At 36.0% G+C, this 21,505-nt stretch overlaps 1 protein-coding gene across 5 annotated transcripts in view; it reads left to right on the top strand.

Moving 5' to 3' along the window:
- MYO3B (myosin IIIB) overlaps positions 1-21,505 on the top strand; it is a 245,708-nt gene that overhangs the window by 141,276 nt on the left and 82,927 nt on the right. For all 5 annotated transcript variants that reach the window (XR_007162477.2, XR_010832378.1, XR_007162478.2 and 2 more), the window contains 3 exons: positions 6,674-6,794; positions 14,482-14,545; positions 15,430-15,568. Coding sequence is in view for 2 of the 5 variants with exons in the window: in XM_048061517.2 (XP_047917474.1) it covers positions 6,674-6,794; positions 14,482-14,545; positions 15,430-15,568 (324 nt within the window). In the remaining 3 variants the exon portion in view is untranslated. The remainder of the gene's footprint in view (positions 1-6,673; positions 6,795-14,481; positions 14,546-15,429; positions 15,569-21,505) is intronic.

Below are 21,505 nucleotides of genomic sequence, written 5' to 3'. Positions count from 1 at the left end.
AGATCAAAGTAGGGGTATTAACCTTATTGGGCCTTCTCTTCATCAGAATCAGTTCCAAAGACTGCGAGGGTGGTGTTAGGAGGCCAGTCTTCACTGTTATCTATGGCCCTCCTCCAGGCAGTCCTCTGTCTACAAGTCAGCATTTCAAAGGCGCTGATTTCTTTTGTAAATGACCTTATCATTACTTTAAACTGTGTGAAAAATGATTTGCCTGAATAATTCTTGCAGGATTATCCTGCTCATTTTAATTGTGGGGGGACTTCATTCAGATTCCAGGATATTGTTTAAGTGGTTTTGACAGCAAGTGATCATAGCCTGATATAAAGGAGGAACACAGCTCCTGATTGGAAACCTCTTGACTTGTTCAGATTGTTCATTTCTTGCAAGTCAGTCTTTGAGGTAGGCTGCATTTGCATTTTAAAAATAAACAGATGCCTTTCAAATACATGAGCTGGTGGTCTGGAGATCTCTGTGGGCCCAGCAGTTCACTATCCATTGATGAAATGTTGGAAGAAAAAACAAACTTACAAAAAAAAACAACCCTCACAATATACATGAGGTTACATTTCCTAAGTGTATAATATTACACAAAAAAGTCATTATTTCAGATGAGAGAAAACATCGTTACTATGAAATAAAATATTTTTGAATTTAAATGAGGTGGGGAAGAAAAAGCTACCCTACTTCAGCATATCTACATTACAAGTTCTCAGAATGCACAGATCTTATTAGACACATGGCTAAGATGGTGCACAGGGTACACAAGACCTTTTCTGCCCCTTCCTACCATGCTTTTCCAAACTGTGAAGGTTAGAAGATGCCAATATTTAACTTAGAGAGGAATTGTGAAGAATGATTTTGTGTAGTATTTGCATTAGCAATACTTCTTACTTCTGTATAAGTATTTCTTTGTAATTGGGATTTGTATTGTTTTGATTTACGTCTACATAAAAAGAAAAAGATTTTGTTAAAATAAATTATTTTTAAAAATTATGTTGCCAGATTCACAGCTGGTTCAAATCAGTGTATATCCACTGAATCATCTGACTGAAATGTTGCTCTACTGATTTGCCTCACATGCAAGTCTCATTTAACGTTTCTTTGTATTAGAATAATACATTAATTACAATAAAAAACAACAACAACAACAAAAAACACCAAACAACAACAAAGATAATAGAATTATAAAAGTACATTATCTAGTTATGATAGCATGTATTTCTATGTGGAGTGACTGTTGTCCTGAAAGACTTAAGGGAGGATTTTAATCTGTTTATTTCATTTGTGAGCTGACATTGCCAAAATGCCAAATGAGTGGTGCATGCGATTCACTTAGATCTGAGGTGACATCACTGAATTCATTTTAATTAGGCCCACTTTAGCCATCTGGAATATACTGTGCAACTCTGGTCAGGACTGAGTTTAACTATGCTTCCAGAGGTGAAAGGCAAATGACTAATCCATTGAGCCACCGTCTCCTCCTCCAACACGTGCTCACACACTTACCATATGTCACATTGTATTGGAAAATTCTTTATCAAGAGCTAAAGATTTGGGTGCTTTTTTTTAAAAAAATCTTTTCTTTCTCTCTCTGTCCCCCACCCCCCCAAAAAAAATGTTATAGATGTTCAGAAGGAAACCAGATGAAGTATCCCTTTGCATTGCTTTCTTTATGCAACTTCTGCCTGTGCAGAGTTGTTCACTATTTACATAGATCTTATGTGGGCTTCTGGCAAAATTTACTCCATTACAAGAAAAAAAAAAAAAAAAAGAGAGGGCTTCAGAATGACTGTAATACACTATTTCATATCTATAATAAATGTTAGTTTTTTAATAAAAGTGTTACCTTTGGGTTTTTCATCAACAAAGTTTAACGTTGACTTCAATGGCAGAAAAGGAGGTATTTTTTGAACCCTGTTTTATTTCTGTCAATATGTACGTGTCTGCATGTATTCAGCTAATACTGTTGTAAAGATCTATGAACTATGTAAAACGTTCCAAAAATTTCTAAGATCTATGAACTGCATGAGTAAAATGTTCCAAAAATTTCTAAGCACTTCATAAATATATCTAAAAATACATCTATTTTTAATTATTCCTGAAAATAACAAGCATTAAGTAACAGATCCAGTTTTACTGTTTTATATCATTAATTTTCTTTCTTGTTAATAACATTCTCAGTTTAAGAACCACTGAAGAGATGTATGTGTTTGTCTTACTGGTAGCTGAACTGACTGATTGTATTACCTTGATTTCACATACAGGTCAAACCAGAAGGGTTTGTTCAGGCTGCACAGCTTTGGTTATCTTTAATTCTCCATCTCCTTGTGTTCTGTACTAGCTTAGGGCATCCAGTCATTCTTTACTTCTAGAATATACCCATCTCTGAGCTAGGCTCTGTGTGGATACATGTGCGTTTCCTTTTAATTTTCTCTTCTGTTACTGATATTGAAAGGAGACCATTTTTACAGGATTTCATGCGATTGATAAAATCAGGAAGGGGACAAGAGGCCTTGGAAAACCTATTCCTTTCCCTTGCTGATATTGACAAACAGTTGCAGAGTCATCTGTACTTCATTTTTTTTGGCCAAGTCTCAAGACAGAACTTTTTAGTGTAATGCAGAGTAATTAAAACCCATATGTCCAAGTGATGATGTGCAGTAGTGACACCAGCCTTGATGGTGGCCTTGGCGAGTCTTCCTATTAGTTACTTGGTACCCTGATTGCTAACACTTGTATGTGAGAACTCGTGACTTGCTTTCTTGTAATGCTTCCACCAAAGAACATAAGACATGAGTGTTTTTTTTCTGCTACTAAAAATGCATCATCCAAGATCCATCCAGAGCGATAGGTGAAAGAGGGGAAGTATTCATGGGACTCAGCAAAGAACATGACTCTCCATCTCTTTTACTGTTCAGTAGAATTAATTTGACATGAAGTGAAGAATTAGATTCATGGACTCCAAATCCTCTCAGATGTTGGTAGTTAAGCTGCTGAATGCTCTTTTAGCTAGGCAAATTAAGAAAGTCATATGCTGTTTGTAGCAAATGAACTTCTGATTACAAACTATGACAACACCTTCTATTCAGCAAACCTGAGCTTTCGGTTCCAAAGTTTTTCTTACATACTATCTCAGGTGATAATATAGCTTAAAAATGTATCTGTGTAGAAAATGCCTATTTAACATGATTTCTTACTACTGAAAATGAATCCCTCTACTATTTTAAAATACTGCTTCATCTCTTTTCTTCATACTTCTTGCATAGACCTGTTATTGTTTAGCTTTGATCTTTCTACATTTTGCTTCACCATTCAGTCTGTAAGAATATATTTCCTATGGGAATCAGGGGGAAAATGCCTGGACTTTTACTATCTGGAATTGTGTAACTTTGCATGTAATGTATATGCCTTAGTACTTATATCTTAGAATAAAGGTTTTTAACTGCAAAACACCAAACTTCAGACTCCCAGAGGTAAACATGTTCTTGGTTTGCTACCCGCTGGAGCTGACAGAAAACTCGCTTCATGTGAGAACTGGTCGGTAGAAAAAGTAAAAATGTATATGTCCTAAGTTGTGGCATATAAACTCTTTAACACCGAATGACTAATAAGAATGCTAAAATTTAGCTCCATTCCTATGTTGCTTTGAGTTTAGATCCTGTCATCATCGGCAATGTAAAGATAAGGGTTAAAAATACTGTTGCTGTAAAGTTTGGAATATAGAATGCATAAGGTGAAAATGAGGTGACAGCTGGTAATCATTCTTCTTCAATGATGCAGTGATTGTTCATGGAGCACTAGCAACATGAGTCTGCTAATTTCACACTCTTTGAGCCAAGTGCTTAGTGTCAAAACCAGCACCAGTCAGTAATGCAAATTGCTGTGATGGAGCAGCTTCCCAGCCTCTCAGACTCCCCCAGTAGAATTCTCTGCATATGAATTTCCTTTGAAACATTATAGATCCAGTTAATAAATGCTGAAAAGATGCAGTCCTACAAATTCTTGATGAACTTTTTGAGAGCGAGTTGTCTGTTTATCTTGCTACTTCAGTTATCCCATGAGTTGAAGGGAAAGTAGGAAAAATACAGCCATTTACCTGTATGATTCAAGGTACTCTAGAAGAACATTAGAAACCAGCTTGTGGAAAGGTTAAGTTGAAGAGGAGTTGGTACTGAAAATATTTATGGAAACAAAAGTCAGAATAAAAATTACATTTACGAAATGAGATAAAGCAGTTTATATGTAGTGAATGAGGGAGAGGCCAAAATGTTTTTCACTGTCATTAATAAGTTTCTGGTGAAAAAAAAAAACATGGCAGGTATTGGGGTTGATTTTTTTATACACACACAAAACAACTGAAAGTTAAGAAATTACTAGGAAGAAAACTGAAGTTTATCTTACTAGTTCATTTATTTCAGTGCTTCTTTATCTTTCCAGTAGTCCACAGACTGACTGCTACTCAGCATGTTTCAGCTGCAGAGAGATGGCTGCTGGCCAGCTGTCTTTGCTGCCAACATCAGAGTAGGCTCCTTGTCTGGTCAGTGGGGGATAGTTAAGGTTTGGAAGCCTGATCACATGGGGCAAGCGAGTGCTTGGCTCATCTCTGCCAGATAGGCAGACTTTTCCAGTCTGATTATTAAGGGTGGAAAGTTCCTCAGCCTCATGATACCTGAGCTCTGTATTCAGGACAACACCTCAGCAGGCCTGGCTTCTGTCGTGCCTTCTGTAAAGTGAATTGTTATTTATTTTAGTAACCTCTCGTTAAAAGGCAATTTTTGCTGCTTCTTACCCTGGAAACATCAGTAGCAGTGAAAAGCTTAGATTGTTATGGTGCATTGCATACTACAGCTTGAACCATTCAGATGGTTTTATTTTCTTATATTGCACGAGTAAGTGCAACAATGCAGGTTTTTGTGGAGGTAGTGGCTGGAAAGAAGGCTGTTAACACTATACAGGAGTTAAAATAGAAAAGAGGGGATCAGTTACAGCCTTTCCTAAAGGAAAGAGCAGATGTGATCAGGGTAGCTTTATTTTTTCCTCCATTATCTTTTCATTATGGAAAAAAAAAAAAAAAGAATGACAAGCTAAATTTATAAGAGTCATTAAATGAAAGGAAAAGAACAGTTATCCCATAATTTGGTAATAAGCACAAGATTCCAAATTCTACATTTTTTTTCTCAATTACGTAAGTAATGGTTCTGTTTTCATAAAATAACAGGCATGAGATACAGGGAAAACTTCTTCATCTTCTGTTGTCTTCTCTGTTCTCAATTTATTCTTTATTATATTCTCTATTTATTCTACCTCTTGCTTTCCCTGTGTAATCTACATTGTTATCTTGACGCTGATCCTACATGAGGTGGTCCTGCACTCTATTTCTGTGTGTATCCTGCATCCCACTGTAATATTTAACCCTAGATTCTAGACACTCAATAATAAGGATCTATTCCTCTTCCTTTGGTAATTAGTCCACAAACTGACCCTGTGTTTTTGTGTGCTTTTAGTGTGCTTAAAAGCTTTTCCTGGACTTTTCCCCCCCCCTCAAAATCATAATATTTCCTAACTTTATCTCCAATTTTCTTTTACGTATTGTTTCACAATTTCTAAGTTGCAGTCCTGCTGTGCTAATAAGCAGCTCCTCTCCCTCCCAGCTGTCAGCCTTCTTGTACTGCAACTTCTTGTTGAATACTTAAACTGTGACATTGATGCTGCATTTAGTTTCTGTTATTCAGCCCTTTCTCCCGTTTCATCAGGATAGTTCTACTTAAAATGGTTAATATAAACCATAAAATAAGTACAATTTAAAAATTTACAGTTTTAATTGTATATTGCAATGCTTTTAAAAGTCTTTTGTCATAAGTACAGCATATACCACTATCTCTGGTTCATGCTGGAGGTTTACTACTAACTACTCACAGATGTCAAGAATTCCAGTGAATTGACATTAGATAAAGCTAATGATGTAATTAAATTATTTAGGTACCCAAATCCAGAGACACTCCATGGAAATAAAGGGTGTAGATATCTTCAAAATGTTATTCATTGCCCTTTTCTTTGTCATTTCATTTCACTGCATGCTTGCTACTTTGTTTAGTATTTCTAGTATTTTTAATTAATGGTATAAAGTCCAATCTATGTAGATTTTTCCCTCCACAATCATTTGTATGAGAGGCATTTTAAATATTTTGTTAATGGTTATGGTTCACTGAAAAGTAGGAGAAGTTGTTATAATTTCTTCTAGTTTTAACTGAATGCATCTCCCTCTGGCTCCCCACCCCTCTGCAATAAAAGCAGATGAAACTTCTCATTCTGTAAAATTCCAACCAGCTCAAATCATAGGAGTGGTGATTAAAGAAGGTGTTTTGGGAATGATTTTCTACTGCACGTTTAAATACATTCCTATTTAAATTAGGCATGTTCTCCTTTCAGAATCCCGATTCCTTCCCTGGGATGTGCCAAATGCTTACTATAACAGTGAGAGTAAAGCCCTGTATAATTTCAAACTGTTGTAAATATTGCAAATGTTGAAGCATCCCTGTGAGGTGCTGAGTGCTCTTTCTGCCCACTAGTTCAGTAAAAGTTGAAGGCATTCAGCTCTGAACTGAGAGCCAGGTGCCAGTCTGTGTTCCAAGCTCTGCAGAGTTTTTCTCTAATGCATAACTATGTTTTTTAGCTTTCAGGGGATATATTGTTCGTAAAAACTACCCAAGACTGAAAAACAGCACTGGCTGTGTAGCAGATCCTCAGCATATGAGCAGCTGCTCTACCTCTGATTTTGGCTGTGAAGAGCACTGGTGAGTTGGATCCTTTGTTGTCTGTTATCTACAGAAGTCATTTTCCACACAATAAAATCTGAAAGAAGTAGGCATGCCATCATGATTCAGCTGGCACTTAGGGAATGTGCCATTTTCTGAAGATGAGCACCTGTAGGTTAATCAGTCCCCCTACCAGCTTAGTCATTTCAGTGTTCTCCAAGAAAGTGAAGTTAGATTTATTTGCAGTTCGTCCTGGGTTGCTGTCCTGTCTCTATGGACTTCTCAGAAATACACAGAATACCCCTGACTGCAGACAGACTTGTAAGTGCTCAGCATTTCAGAACTAACTGCAGCACATTATTAAATTCTCAGGAATGGAAAGGTACCTTTTGCGTCCGTAAACCTCCTTGCAGACCTGCAGTGAGATAGGAAAAAGAGCTGTAAAAAGCAGTTGGCCAAGTCACTGGCAGAAAGCCTAGGCTTAACAGTGGTGCTTTCCTCTTTGTAGAAGAAGGATATTTTAACTTTTCTTACCAATGGAGTCACTCCAGGCAAACGTTGCCCTGCACCTTCTTGGGTAGAAGAGGAAGCTGCTAGATCTTTAGCTGTTGTCAAAGTCTCTCTCTCCAACAGCGGTCTAGGGAAGATGGTTGCATTTGCTGGAGGAATTCCTTTGATTAGCAGGTTTCAGTGGCTAAGAGTTATGAGATCTCTCCTGCTGTGGAATAAGCATCAGGAAATCTTGTGCTCCTTCCAGTTCTTATTTCTGTTATTTTATATGCTTTCTATACAGCATACTAATGCAGGTTCTGTTACATCTCTTACAAGTTCTCTGAGGAAATCAGTAACTTACTTGACTGTAATTAGATGCTATTATTCCATCGAGAAAGTTTTATTGTTTTGTTTTGCGTTGTTTTTAAATTACCACTAACTTCTCTGAAATGGTGTTTCTGCTTTCTTTTTGTATTCTCAGAACATTGAGTTAACTTCCATGTGAACTTTGGTTGATTTAGATTGAGTAACGTCTGCTAAACGCTTTGGTGCATTAAATGATTTTGTTCAGGTGTAACCACCTGCATCTTTCCAGGTTAATAATGTTCCAGTTTCTCTCCCTTGCAGTAGTCTGTTTTCAGTTAAAAAAATAAATAAAAAATAAAAAAATAAATGTTCAGGCTGGTGGAAAAGGACAAAAAATACATAAATACATTTTTGGTAATGTTATTCAGTGAAAAGAATGAGTGTGCTACAATTTAGTATCATGGCTCTGTCCTTGGGTTTCCTTGCTGCTTACTGGAACAATGAGTTTTGTAATTCTGATTTTCTTTCATGTGAGCAGCTGCCTCTGTCTGTTAAGTACTTAAGAGGGGGTGATCTTGTGATCTCCTTAGAATTATGGATGATTACATCAATACATCAATATTGATTACATTAATATTTGTTCTCCAATCTGCAATGACAGTATAAAGCAAGAGCTAATAATCTATTATCAGTTCTTTTGGGCACCCCAAATTCCAATTATTTACAATGTAATTAAACATTTTGTCTTTTTAGTATTCTAGTTTTCACACAAACTTGTTTGAAGGCAGACAGCCTCTTTAAACTTTTACTTCATCTGTTTTGTGTGTAGTTAGCCAGGAGTGGTTTTCTTCCTTTTCTACATCAGACAGTTTCTGGAGTTCCTCATTGCTTTCCAGACGAATGTATTTTTCTGGATTAGCTAAATTTTGATTAAGCGTACATCCCTTGAGGCTCATGAACTTTTATGGATCAGTAGCTGTTGAGGTGAATTTGGGCTCTGTGGAGCACAAAGATACAGACTTCTAAAGGTATTCAGTCATGAACCTATATTGAAATCAATGTCTAAATGCCCTTATATATTTAGCTTGAAGGTGGCCATGTAAAATACATTGGCCATTCAGTTCTTGCACTCACTTCTGATTGCTGTACATAATCAGACAGGTAATAAAATGTATACCTTCTTTTGCCTGGAATTGCTTAACTGCCACTATTGCTGGTAGTTTTCAGTTTAAAACCCAACAAATTTTTCAGTTCATTTGCCTAATCCTATAAATTTATCTGTGATGGCCTCAGGTTCCAGTGATTTCAGTGAGACTTGAAACTGCTGAGCATTTCACAGGTGATGTTCAGAATCTTAGGACTAACTCTAATAACTTACTTCCCATAAAAAGACTCACTTCTACATGTAGCTGTTAGGGGCTGTTGTGTTTTAAGCATATGGCTGTTCAGTCATACAGGAAACTTGTAGGAAACAGGAAGGCTGATGAATAATAGCGCAGATGTTTAACACAGTAGCTTGTAATCTTTCCCTAGAGAAGGCAGCCTCACTGTGGCTTCACATACCATTGAATTGAAATGTGTAATAATAAAATATTCTTTTCCATTTCTTTTCCTGTAAGTAGTTTTGGAAAGTGAAAAATAAGTTGTAAAGTACTCAGGGTCAGAAAGAAAAGTTACATACAGATTTGTTCTGTTGGATGCACAGGAATATAGCAATACATTTAAACATACAACAAAAAACCTGCTTCAGAAGTCTGATTATTATAATATATATTAAAGTATGAACAAAAATACATGGGCATGATGGTTTAGGTGTTTGGAAAGTTATAGGCAGAGAGTGTTTATCATTGATTCTCTGTTCTTCAGAAAGTATGTATCAGTTAAGTTCCAGAAATCAATCTCTTTTTGACTGATGGCCTGACTGATGAAGTAGAGTCTGATTACTGAATTTGTATCACTACTAAGTTAGTGATGGTTATAAGATTTTAGGAGGACTGGATTAGAATTAAAAGCAGAGTTTCGTGGGCTATAATGAATCTCAAACTGAATGTTAGTCAGTGATGGCATACTGCTCCAATAGTAGTAGCAATTAGAATACATACTACATCACCTGTGCATCAGAACATTTTCTCACCACTGTCAAGATCTCAGTTAATGCTGTGTATTAGACTCCACACTTCAAGAAAATGAGGACGTCCCTTGGCAATACAAATGATCCCAGCTGCATAAAACATTGTCTAAAAAGGGAGATTATAAGGGAGATGGAAGACTAAGGGTACATGTGGTAACATTTCTCTAGTCACGAGAAGCTGATGTAAAGAGGAAAGGAACAAATTGTTCTCCACTGAGAATCAGGTGAGCTTGCATTGCAGTGAAGGAGAGCTAAGTTAATACTAAGAAATGCTCGTTAATGGTAAGGTGAGTTAAGCTTTGTGTAGGTTACCTGGAAAGTTTTGACATCTCCATCACTGTAGCTTTTAAAAATAAGTTTAGACAAGCTTATGAAGAAAAAAAAAGAAAGGCATAGCTGCTTTTTCTCTGAAAACAGATTTGTTTTATAGGACTTTCCAAAATTCTTTTTATTATTCCTAAACACACAGTGACTTCTTGAAATGTAATGTCTCTGTGCCAATGGGTTTGTCATTACAAGCCAACCACCACTTTTATAGCATCTTAATACCAGCAGTTATTGCTGCATCAGTGTAAGAAATAAGTATACAAATTGTTCTAGAGGAGTTCTCCTTGGATCAGCTTTACTTGGAACAGCATTGTTGCCATGCCTTGAAAATGAACATCAGGTGGGGGAGAGAAACCCTCAGATGAACGCCATCAGGTCCTTGTGATTTAAAGCTTATGTCTTCTTCACATTTCTCCATAATTTCCTGCTTGGATAATTTCAGTTTCTGTCAAGACTGCACTGTGATTTCTTGTAGAAGTCATCTTTTGAATATGAATTTTCATTTTGTTCCACAGCAAAAGCCAATATAAAAGCATTCTGCTTTCCTTTAATTGCTTCACTTTCCTATCTGTAATCACAGCAAACATTAAGGTGATTGCTTGTGATGGAAATAATTCAGAGAAACCTATTGGGCTTGATTCTGCTGACTTATCAGCCTCTAAGTACTGTGCAGTTCAAAACTTTGAATAGTTACTAGTGACTTATAAAGGTATAAGCGGAAGTAGAATTTGGGCAGAATTTTTTAGTGTAATCTTTTTTTTTTTTTCCCCTCCTCATCCCTGTAGAAATTTTCATCTATCCATACTGAAAGATTTTTTTTCTGTTTGGGAATAATTTATTCCTGCAAAATGAGCTTTATTCTTCCTAATGGAATATCTGGGAGTATTTATAACATTTTCAAAAGCATTTAAATGAGAAAAGTCCAAATTGCATTGGCTTCTGAGTAAAGTTATACTTGCAATGGTCGGAATGACACCAAAAACACAGCTATCTTTTTCAGTATAAATTAGTCTGCTCTAGTGTTTATGCACCTATGGTTTAACTACTTTCAATGCTAAGGACAGTGTGACTATACACTGTACAGATGTGTAGACAGACCCTAAGAATCAGTGTTTCTCCTTTTGTCAATATGTCTTGCTAATTCAGTGATTTATATAGTCCGTACATGAAGACTGAGGTGTTAGAGCTCAGTAGCTGAACATTCAGCAGCAAATTTCTGTTTTGCCTGACTGAAACCAGGTATGTGAGCCTAGATCTCTTGTGTTCTTTCCAGGTAAGCTGACTGGATCTCATCTCCATGACCTAAACTCTGTTTTCCTGCAAATGTGGAAAGTAAATCTTTCTGGAAATGATAGAAAAAGCAGTTTCGTCAAAGATACCTGTATCTCAAAATCAACCTCAGATTCCACATTTGAAAATGTTAGCCACCATCACTGATTGGCTCATGAACTAGCTGCTGCTGAGCTGCCTCCTTTTGTATGTTTCATTTTCTTAGGCATACAATACAAGACAGGTTTTCAGAAGAGCTCAGAGACGGATCTCAAGGTGCTCAGCATCTGCAGATGATGTCATGTTTTCAGAAGTGTTCCCTGCCAGTTTGACATCTGAAATGATGCCTGTCTTGCAGTAGTGGCCTGTCTTTTAGTAGCGTTGTTGTTGTTTCATTTCCTTTTCTGTTTTTTTTTTTTTTTTTTTTTTTTGTTGGGGGACAATTTCCCACCAGCTCAAGCCCAGGACTGTCCCTGACCTGTACATGGCTTATGGTAATGAATTCCTGATTAATGGTAAAATGTTTTAGAAAATCATTAGTGATGCATTCCTGAGCATCCCTGAAGGTTCTCTGTTCTGGAATTTGTCACGCAGAAATGTAGAACTACCTGTCATGTTTTGTGTGTGTTTGTTTGCATTTAATGCTTACTAGCTTTTACTCAAACTTCTATCAGCAACAGCAGATTTTGTTGGAGGATGGGGTTTCTTGTGCCATATCCTGCCTAACTTACGATTGTTCTAGTCAGAAACATGGTGCCATTGGATTCTGACAGAGAATCAAGGTCCTAAGGGCTTCAGAATTCCAGAGGCTGATTTTTGTTAGCTTAAGGAGTACAGAAGGCAGGTTGCTGACCTGTACCTTCATGCTTTAAGCATTTGGCCAACGTTCTAGCCCTGACAAAGTTAAAGTGCTGGCAAAACCATACTAAATTCTAGATTCTTTGTAGAATGTAGAGATTAGTTCAAGCTGCAGATTTAGATACAGATCCAAAACACTCGAAATCCGAATATTAAATTTAGATCATGATTCATTCCTTTTTGGCATGGTGGTCCATTTACAACATAGTGATCCAACAGCAGATTTTCATTTAGACATCCTCTGTAGCAGTATTTGAGGATTATTCATGATTTTTATTTCATATTGGGTTTATTTTCTGCATTGGCGGGGGGAAGGAGAGTTTATGAATCATCTCAACAAATGCTTGAGTAATTTTGGGCAAGTTATCTAAATAATCCTGTTATATAGTTATCTAAACAATATATATATACAAGAGAAATATCAAAAAAGAACTTTATGGACAATATTATATATGCTCAAATGCAAGGTTGAATGTAATCCTAGACATCTTTTGTACTTTCCTGTATGAAAAGTATCTCAGAACAAAATTAGAAAGCATTTTTAAAATGGATTTCTCCATCTTCTTTAGGAAAACACCATCAAATATAAATTAAGTTTAGGCAGTATGTTTTTCTTTGCTTTCTTAGTGTCAAAGAATAAAGGGGAAGAAAAATACCCCAAACCTAACAAGCAAATCCAAACTTCATTCATAAAATTCCAGAAATGTTGGATGCTTACTGTACTTGTGAATGCTTCCTTTTGTTTCCACACCCCAAGATAGCCTATCGACAATGATACTTTATTATTGTGATCAGTTTGGAGCAGATCAAGTCAGTCCCTTGAGCTTACCTAACACCTTCAGAAAAATTAGCCTAAGAGCTTAAACCCTATTGCAATATAAGGCTTGAAATATTTTAGCAAACTCTGGATATCCTAGAAAAAATATATCATCTAATACATATGCGTGGTGATATACAGTTGTCAAATCCGATAGGTAACAGTCTGGAATGTTCCAAGACCTTCAGTAATGTCATTTTAATTTAAAGTATTTTTTTAAAGCTACATTTTAAAGGTAATATGCACATGTGGCTAGACATTTTTATAGATTTCAGTATGTTCTATTGTAACATGAGTCATTTATATTTAATGTAGCCAACTGAAACAGAACTAGTGACAAAAATGAAATTTGAAGTAACACACGTTGTATTTTTTGTTACTCATTAACGCAGTTTTTGTCCTTTATGTTTTCCCCTACCACTGTGACTGAAAGGGCTGAAGTGTGTTCAGTTTTAATAACTGAATAAGTTAAACTGAAAAAGCTTTCTGCCTTAAAAAGCCTTTCCCTGTCTATGAAAAAAAAGCTATGGTATATGTCATAAGCTGAAATCTATGACTGAAGCTTACATTTCTGATGTTTTTATCTGTAAGTAGAAGTGCAACTGCCATTAATTGTATTTTCGGAAAGGTTGTGAGGAAGGTGGTAAGTAATGATGAAATGACTGAGGCATGTTTTGACAAACAGAAGATCTTGCTTTTAATTCCAGTTATAGGACCATGAACATATAAAATACTCTTTATGAACCTCAGGGTTGTTTTTTTTTTTTTTTTAATCTGGCAAATGGAATTGGTAGCATCTTTTGTTTGGTTTTGCATAGCTAAAGATTCTGGAGCAAGTCTCTCTGGGTGGACTTCAGTATTGAAGAGTTGAAGAGATCCATTGACTACAAAGGCCTGCTAACAGGGATCAGAGCGTGCAGAAGGATTTTATGATACTTTGGTTAACTTTAATGAGAGCAGGAGTTGGCCTGTAATATTTGTATGGTGACAAAACACATAATGGTAAAATAATAAAAATGCAGACAAAGTTCAGCTAAGAACTCTTACTCCTTGCTCTGTGCTTAATCCAAATGTCTTTAGGAGATCACAAAGCCATATGTCTCGCCTCTTCCTCCTGTGTCACATTTTCTGAGTGCCCATGTTTGATTTTTTTGGTGAAAACAGCTTTTCACAGCCTCTGGAGGAAAAAAATGTTTCATGTAAAATCTTGTCAAATTAATTTTAATAAATTACTTCAATTTCATAGAATTCTTATAAACTCATTTTACACATATGCACATATCCACAAATTTTTAATGTCAAATAGATTGCTTGTAGCCAGTTACTGTGTTTAATAACATGCACTTCCTTATAAAAGGAAATGGGACTGGTCTGTGTTTTCTCTGAATTGATCATATGTGCATATTTAGAAATTAGGGATGGAGGAAAAAGGAAAAGCATCAAAAATGTGTGTGCAAGTAAGCCTTTTATAAGAGTGAAGAAATTACAATATTTAAACTATATATTTTATTTTTCTTTGTTTTTAGGCAGCAAACCAATAATCAGTCTTCTCCTGTGGTGCCTGATTTTCTTGACAAACAAACAAAAAAGGTACTACTAAGTTTGTATTCTAAACCAGCATTGCATTGTAACTTCAAATTCCTGAGTCCACAGTTCTGCAATGTGTTCATGGCTGCTTGGCATAGCCATCTGAACATGAAACCGTTAGTGATGTTTTGAAGTCTTTGAGACAAAAGCCTGCTTGCTAAGAACTTTAGTTCTGTAGAAAGACAGGGAGGTACAGCGAATAAGAGAATCAAAAGGCTGGAAATTTGCTGCTGAGAATAAATGCTAGCTGCTCCCTGAGGTGATTTGTCTGTGCACTTCACTTTCTACAGATGTTAGAGCCTCTTTTTTAGTAAGGACCTGAGGTTCTTTGGTAGCACTTTGATATCCTGCTCGAATTCAATATGTGAAATGGAGGAGTCGCTCTGTGACTTGGAGCACAGCATAGTCTTTGAAGTCTGATCCAATTTTTGCTGCTTACCATTTGATGTTGAAAGGATGAAATGGAGAAAATGTACAGTTTTTGCCAGTAACTCTGCTGAGCATATGTAAGATTAAAAAAACAAAATCCCTTGGATGATGTACTTAGAAATGTTAAGCAGATTAATACCTTCCTATAGCTTTTTTTCTAAAGATACAAATTAACTATGAGAAGAAATCAGCATACAGTGCATGCTACGATTTACCTGCATGAGGAGAGGGGATAAATAAGTTAAATGGAAAAAGTAAACAAATGTTTGTGACATGGGTGCTAAGTCAGTGCTGCTGAAAGCCACAAGAATCTTGTGTAACTTTAATCTAGCATTAGTCATTTATCGGAGCTGTAAAAAATATGAAGTTGCCCCCTGTGATATCACAACTGTAAGTTATCATGACAGAGTGAAATCAGTGCATTTCTTGAATGCCTAAAACAGCTTTCTTTATTCCAGAAGGATTTGAATGAGATTTCTGCTTCTCCGTTTATTGTAAAAAAATCATTCAAAATGAATGACTCACAGTCAATTAACCAATCCCAGTCAGTTGCAGACCATCAGTTGTCACGTCCCTTGAGGTCCCCTAAAAAAGGAGGTAAGAAAAATACCAGCGTAACCATGATCTTTTGTTTACTATCTGTAAGATACATGTTGTCAGCATGTGAATTGCTTTATGTATTCATGAGGTCTTTTAACAATCTCTTGGAAGGCAGGAAACCTAAAGGAACTAACTAGCTTCTACATGTTTTCAAACTGGAAATATAAAAAAGCCCTTAAGTACCTGAATTACAGAGGCACAAGTATAGAGATTTTTAAAAGACAGTTTCTACTAAAAATATGGTTAATAATCTTGAAATACCTTTTTAATGAAATGAAATTGGCTTTCGAAAGCTTCAGCTTTCCTTTGCCTTCCAGCCTCAAAAGTGGAAGACAGTAATGAAATCTCTTATGTTTGGCAGAATGAAAGACAACTTGTTTGTTTACACTCACAATGATTCAGTCAGCAACACAGGAACATCTGCAATAATTCTAAAATCTGTGCAATGTGGTTTTTATTTTATTTGCTGACACGTTATTTTTGCCATGGTCAGTATCAGTTTAAAAACTTTAAGTATTATGACATTTTTTGAGTTTTAGCTGTTTTGACTTTTATTCCAGGAAATCAATGCCTATCAAAATATTCTTTTATGTCACTGTAGTCATTTAGTGCTTGCAAAATCCCTGAATCTAATACTGTATCACAGAATACAGTCCACAGTTTAAGATGAAGTAGATCGATAAAGTGATACCTCTGTCTATTGCCAAAATATAAATAATAATACATGAATTTCCAGGTTTATTAGAAATGAATTGTTCATAATTTTGTGTCATATGTAAGCATTTCTATTTATATATTTAATGAGACACCTTTCATCCTGTTAGTCTACAAATATTTATCTGAATACTTGCGACCTAATCCTGCAAATTAGGTCTTATGGAGTTCAGTTAAACAATTTACAAAGTGAAGTTAAGAAGACAGATATATGTATGGAGATCCTTCTGTTATAGGAAATAATGTAAATTCAATGTTGTTAGTCTTCTACACTGGAATAATATGTTTTCCACACTAAAAACAGAGTTGCATGTAAACACAGCACGTTGAGAAATACATTGTACTCTCTTCACTCATTTCATTCCATATGGGGTTTTGAGTCCATAGTGTGGGACTGCAGGGGATGTGTGCATTACTATCTTAAATTATCGCATGTTAAACAATAAACCTGTCAAACAAAAATATCTTCATTGCAGCAAACCCTCTTGAGGAAGGCAGTCAAGGTCCAAATCTGTCATCCTTACTCTCAATGGGTATTGTATGTTACCCTGCAACTAGTCTCCTTGAAATCAGTGACATCGTGTCTGAAGTAAAACAATTAGAGAGAGTAAAATTGGCAGAATTGCACCCTTTGCAAGCACCTGATTCAGAGCCATTGCCAGTAATTCAGAGAGACTTCAGAAAATGTGAAATGGTAGAAGAATACAAGTTGAAGAAAAGAGATAAATACAACGTTCATCTGAACAATTTAGGAAACATGTACATATAAAAGACTAAGCATTAAGGAATTTCTCAGTTAAGCATTAAGATATTCAGATAGATGATCCTATAAATCAGCTTCCATGAATGACTGTTAAGGAAGTAAACCTGCTGAAGAACACCAACTTCTTTTTAAAAACATGGCTTGCATTCAGAAATTCCAATGCTTTCACAGCCTACTCAATCTGTATTCAGTCTTCCTGCGTAAGGTATATTTTTAAGCACAGAATATTTTTAGACCTGTTGTGAAAATTAAGTGAAATAGCAAATATCAAACATTCCTTTTGGAATAAGAACATGTATACAATACATGGCTTTTATAACGTAGGACTGTACTACATAAGTTGTATTTCACAAAGCAAAAAGCTGTCCACTAGGTGGTCCAAAGAATGCGGAGACTGTTAGTTTTCACAATGAAACCTTACTCTTCAATGTTACACATTCATCTTGAATTCTTAAGCTTCACTGCAGGCAGAACTATTGTCGTTGTGTTGGTAGTGCTATGGACCTGGAACACAGAGACAAACAGAAAAAAGACTGATAGGGTTCTGCACTGGTCTGTGACGCAGTTCTGAAGCAGTGTTGATGTTTACTGAAGGAGGGAGCCTTTGTATCTAGGCTTAAGCACAAAGTGGAGGATAGTCAGCTCACTTGTCTTGAGGCCTCAGTAGGGTGAAGCTCTGGTGCAATCGAGGGGGAACAAAACACAAGAGAGAAAATGGTTGGTATGAGTTGACACATTTCTGTATTTATGAATGTATTTATTAAGTAGACTAGTGCAGGACCTGGCTCTGCTCTGCCCAGAAATTCCCCTTGGCTCTGCCAAGCGCTGGGGAGGTGCTAGTAGCAAAGCCAAGGAGTCTATCCAGTGTCTTTGACGTGACACACTCTGCCTGTTGTTATTCTTTTTTGTTAGGATGGAAAGGAGAATCCAGTCAATGCTAACAAGCCCGAAATGCAACATTCTAGTCACAAAAAGGTTGTAGAAAAAGAAATAAAATAATACAGACATAATCTCCAGAGGCCAAGTAGCAATACTCTCTTAGAATAAATAGTGAGAATGTTTGAAATAGTTAATGACAAATGAGTGCTTCATAAGGAGCTGACCAATGTAACTTTGACTCAAAAGTAAATACAACTGGGATTTTCCTAAATGAAAATGCAACACGTTCATAAAAAGCTAATACTACCTCCACATTGACCAGAGAATGATGTAACTCTTAATGCTAACGCAGACATTTTAAACAAGTGAGAACATAAAAGTCTCTGGCTATGTTCTCTTGTGGGAGAACAGGATATGTCTGCTGATGACGTTTAAATTGTGCTTTTTACCTCACACTTTTGTCTGCAATGCTGAAACTTTGAGAGGCAGAGAAATTTGTCAGGGTTCTGAGATGCTGCAGATTGCACAATTCAGAACATCCATAGCCCCATTTTGAAGTTGAGGTAGTGAAACTTGCACTGTAGTTGTAAAAGTCAGAATATGTAATACGCCCTTTGATTTTATATTCCTTAATCTTTCATATTTTCAAAACTATTGGAAATTAAGAGCTATCATGTTTATTTTTATTTTAATGTTGCTCTTTTTTTCCCCTCCTTTCTGGTAAAGCAATCATCAAATGCAGTTTGGTGAATGTAGCTGAGTTGGGTTTGAAGAAACATGTGAAGAAAATCACAGTTTCTTGCACAGGTGGAGGACAAGTATACAAGTATATAATCAAACGTGCTAAATTATTGCTTGACAGGGAAGAAGGCTGCTGCCCACCTTAGACAGTACTGTAGACGAGTTCAGTAAGGGGTGTTGTGTGCACGGGAGATTATTTCCCCAAAGTTATTCTGTTGCTGTCATCACAGAGGTGATACTTTTAGGTTCATCATCCTAAACAGGAAATTCATAATCAGTTCATTAGTTGCTAGAGCTTAATTTCAGTTTTAAAGAAGTGATCAGCTTTCATTCAGCAAGACTGTGGTCCTGAAAGAAACTTAGTACATGAAGCGTTTTCAGAAAATATCCCCTATTCCATCTTGTTTTTCTGAATTGTTTTGCTGTGTATTGTCTCTGTGAATAAGATAAAGAGACAAATAATTCTGGGGAGGCAGAAGGGTTCTGTGTAATAGCCAAAGGTGTTTTGTTTTTGTTTTGTTTTTTCCCTTGAAAGTCCTTTGTTGCTTTCCTTAATTTAAAATAAGTTGTCTAAATTGAAAATGCATTTCTCTTTGTGTGTAAACACAAACCTTGATTTTTTCTGATAACTGACAGATCTGCTGGAGAGAAAATGCAATCCTTATTTATTGGGCATGATCAGATTTCCAAAGCAAGTAGAATTAGACTACTTGATCATGCAAATTATTTTTGAAAGCACAGAAATTCTTCTGAGCAGAGTCCAAGGGATGAGGATACCTGTCACCTCAGAATTGTTTGAAATGAATGAATGAATGTGACCATATGCAGCATTTTATAAGTCATTTTATAGACCAAAAACAAGATTGCAAAAACAGCAGTGCAAGGAAGAGGTACATTTAAGAGTAATAACAAGGTTACCTGCAGTCTTGGTCTCAAACAAGTAATGAGACCTTCCACGGTACTTCTGCTCACAGGTAGGACACCAGTCCTAATGTTTTAAATTAAATTAAAATTAAAGTTTTATTGTTTTAAATTGGGAAATAATTTAGCCTTAACTAAGATATTGTTAGCTATTCCAGTTAGCAAACAGCTATTGTTTTAATTGTGCCAGCTATTTCTGATTAACAGAAGAGTCCATGCTGTGGTTAACCAAAGCAGTCCTTGTCTCTACCATGTGGTACCATGTCCTACCTCATGCTTGGTAACATGTTTTAAAAGCATAAGCAAAACAACACCAGCAGTTGCTATAGCTGGTTACACTTTTGCAGTAATTTGTAAGAGGCACTGGTGCAATTGTTTCAGGAAATCCACTTAATCAGCAAAATAAATTCCATAGAATGTATCTGCAATCTTAAGATAGTCAGGTAAATGCTTTCCTGAATCAGTGTTCATGAGATCTTAAACATGAAGAAACCAATTAAAAAGATGTTTAAGCGTTTTGCAAGTATCTTGCTTAACATAACTAGTACATTGATTTCAGATATTGTCTTTCTATTGTCATTTTTTTTAACATTCTGTAAAGTAATGTTAAAATCTGAATAAATTTAAAGAGATATCTGAGAAGGTGAATGAAAATATTTCCTTGGAAAGCCTTTAGAACTTGTTTGTACTGAGAAAAAAGACATGCAGCTCATTACGGTATATTTGCATATTGTTAAAGTTACTGGAAACTGTATGTAATAATATTCATTAACATATAAACACTGGTTCAGATATTCCGTATTTTGCCTTTGCAGCAAAATAAAGTTAGTATGCAAGCTATACCAATTATAGATACATGTGCATTGTCTTTTATAGCTGTAGCAATACAGAGCTCAAAATGAATTACAGAATCGCATTCAAGTCAAGTGAACATACTTAGGTGACTGGTTTTTGCTTCAGAGTAGAATTTTCTTTGAGTCAGACTTCGTTACTGAAAATACTCTTTAAGCTGCCTCAGTCTCAGCCCTAGCATACAGTCTTGATTTGATGTCTTGCACATGAAATGCGCTTCAATATAGGGAATATATCCTACTCTACATAGTAATTTAAGGTTGTAGCATAATTTTAACTGTATTCTCCTGTAATTCCTATTTGTGCTTTGTTTTAAAAAAGATAACAGCAATGGCAAAGCGATAGTCATTAGTAATTTGGTAATGGGGGCACTTTTAATGCTTTGATTCACAGACAGACAATATTCCTGACTAGCCTGACTAGAACAGGTATCCTGATAAAGATCGGGCAATATTTCACACAAGATATGGTATAAAGACCTAGATGTCTTGCAACTAAGGAAGCCACTTTGTGCAAGTGAGAGATCAACCCAAGGCATTCAGCCATTTCTCTCTGTGTAACTCAGCTTCCTATTTGATTCCCTTACAGCCAACCTTCCTATCTACATGAAAACCAAAACCACTGTTCCATAGTATAGTATGAAATGTTGCCTAGAATTTCAGCTAGTTGTCATTGGCAAATGGGAAGATGCTGACACATGGATGTCATTAATTTCAGAATGCTATCATTTGGGATTTTAAGTGAAAGAATTTATAACCTATTAAGAATTATTTTGGGTCATACAATCAGGAGTTCATTTCATCGTTTTTAAGCCCCCCACTGAGACTAATTTTACACTGAAGGAATGTAAATCATGAAAAACTTGACTGTAGTCAGTAGAATCATAGCAGTGAGTGGAATCAGGTCTCTTGGTTATAATAAACTGACATGAAAAATTCCCTACATATTTGGGATTTAGGGTTTTGGGGGATTATGAAGAGCATGGGACAGTCTGAACATTACAAGAAGCACTGAAGAAACCAAGGCTGCATTATATACTATGATCTGATGGCACTGAACTTGCT

This window comes from Anser cygnoides, chromosome 6 (genome assembly GCF_040182565.1).
Source record: "Anser cygnoides isolate HZ-2024a breed goose chromosome 6, Taihu_goose_T2T_genome, whole genome shotgun sequence".
In the NCBI taxonomy this organism is placed as follows: domain Eukaryota; kingdom Metazoa; phylum Chordata; class Aves; order Anseriformes; family Anatidae; genus Anser; species Anser cygnoides.
Note: the sequence above shows the minus strand (reverse complement) of the source record. Positions and strands in the feature narration are given on the sequence as shown.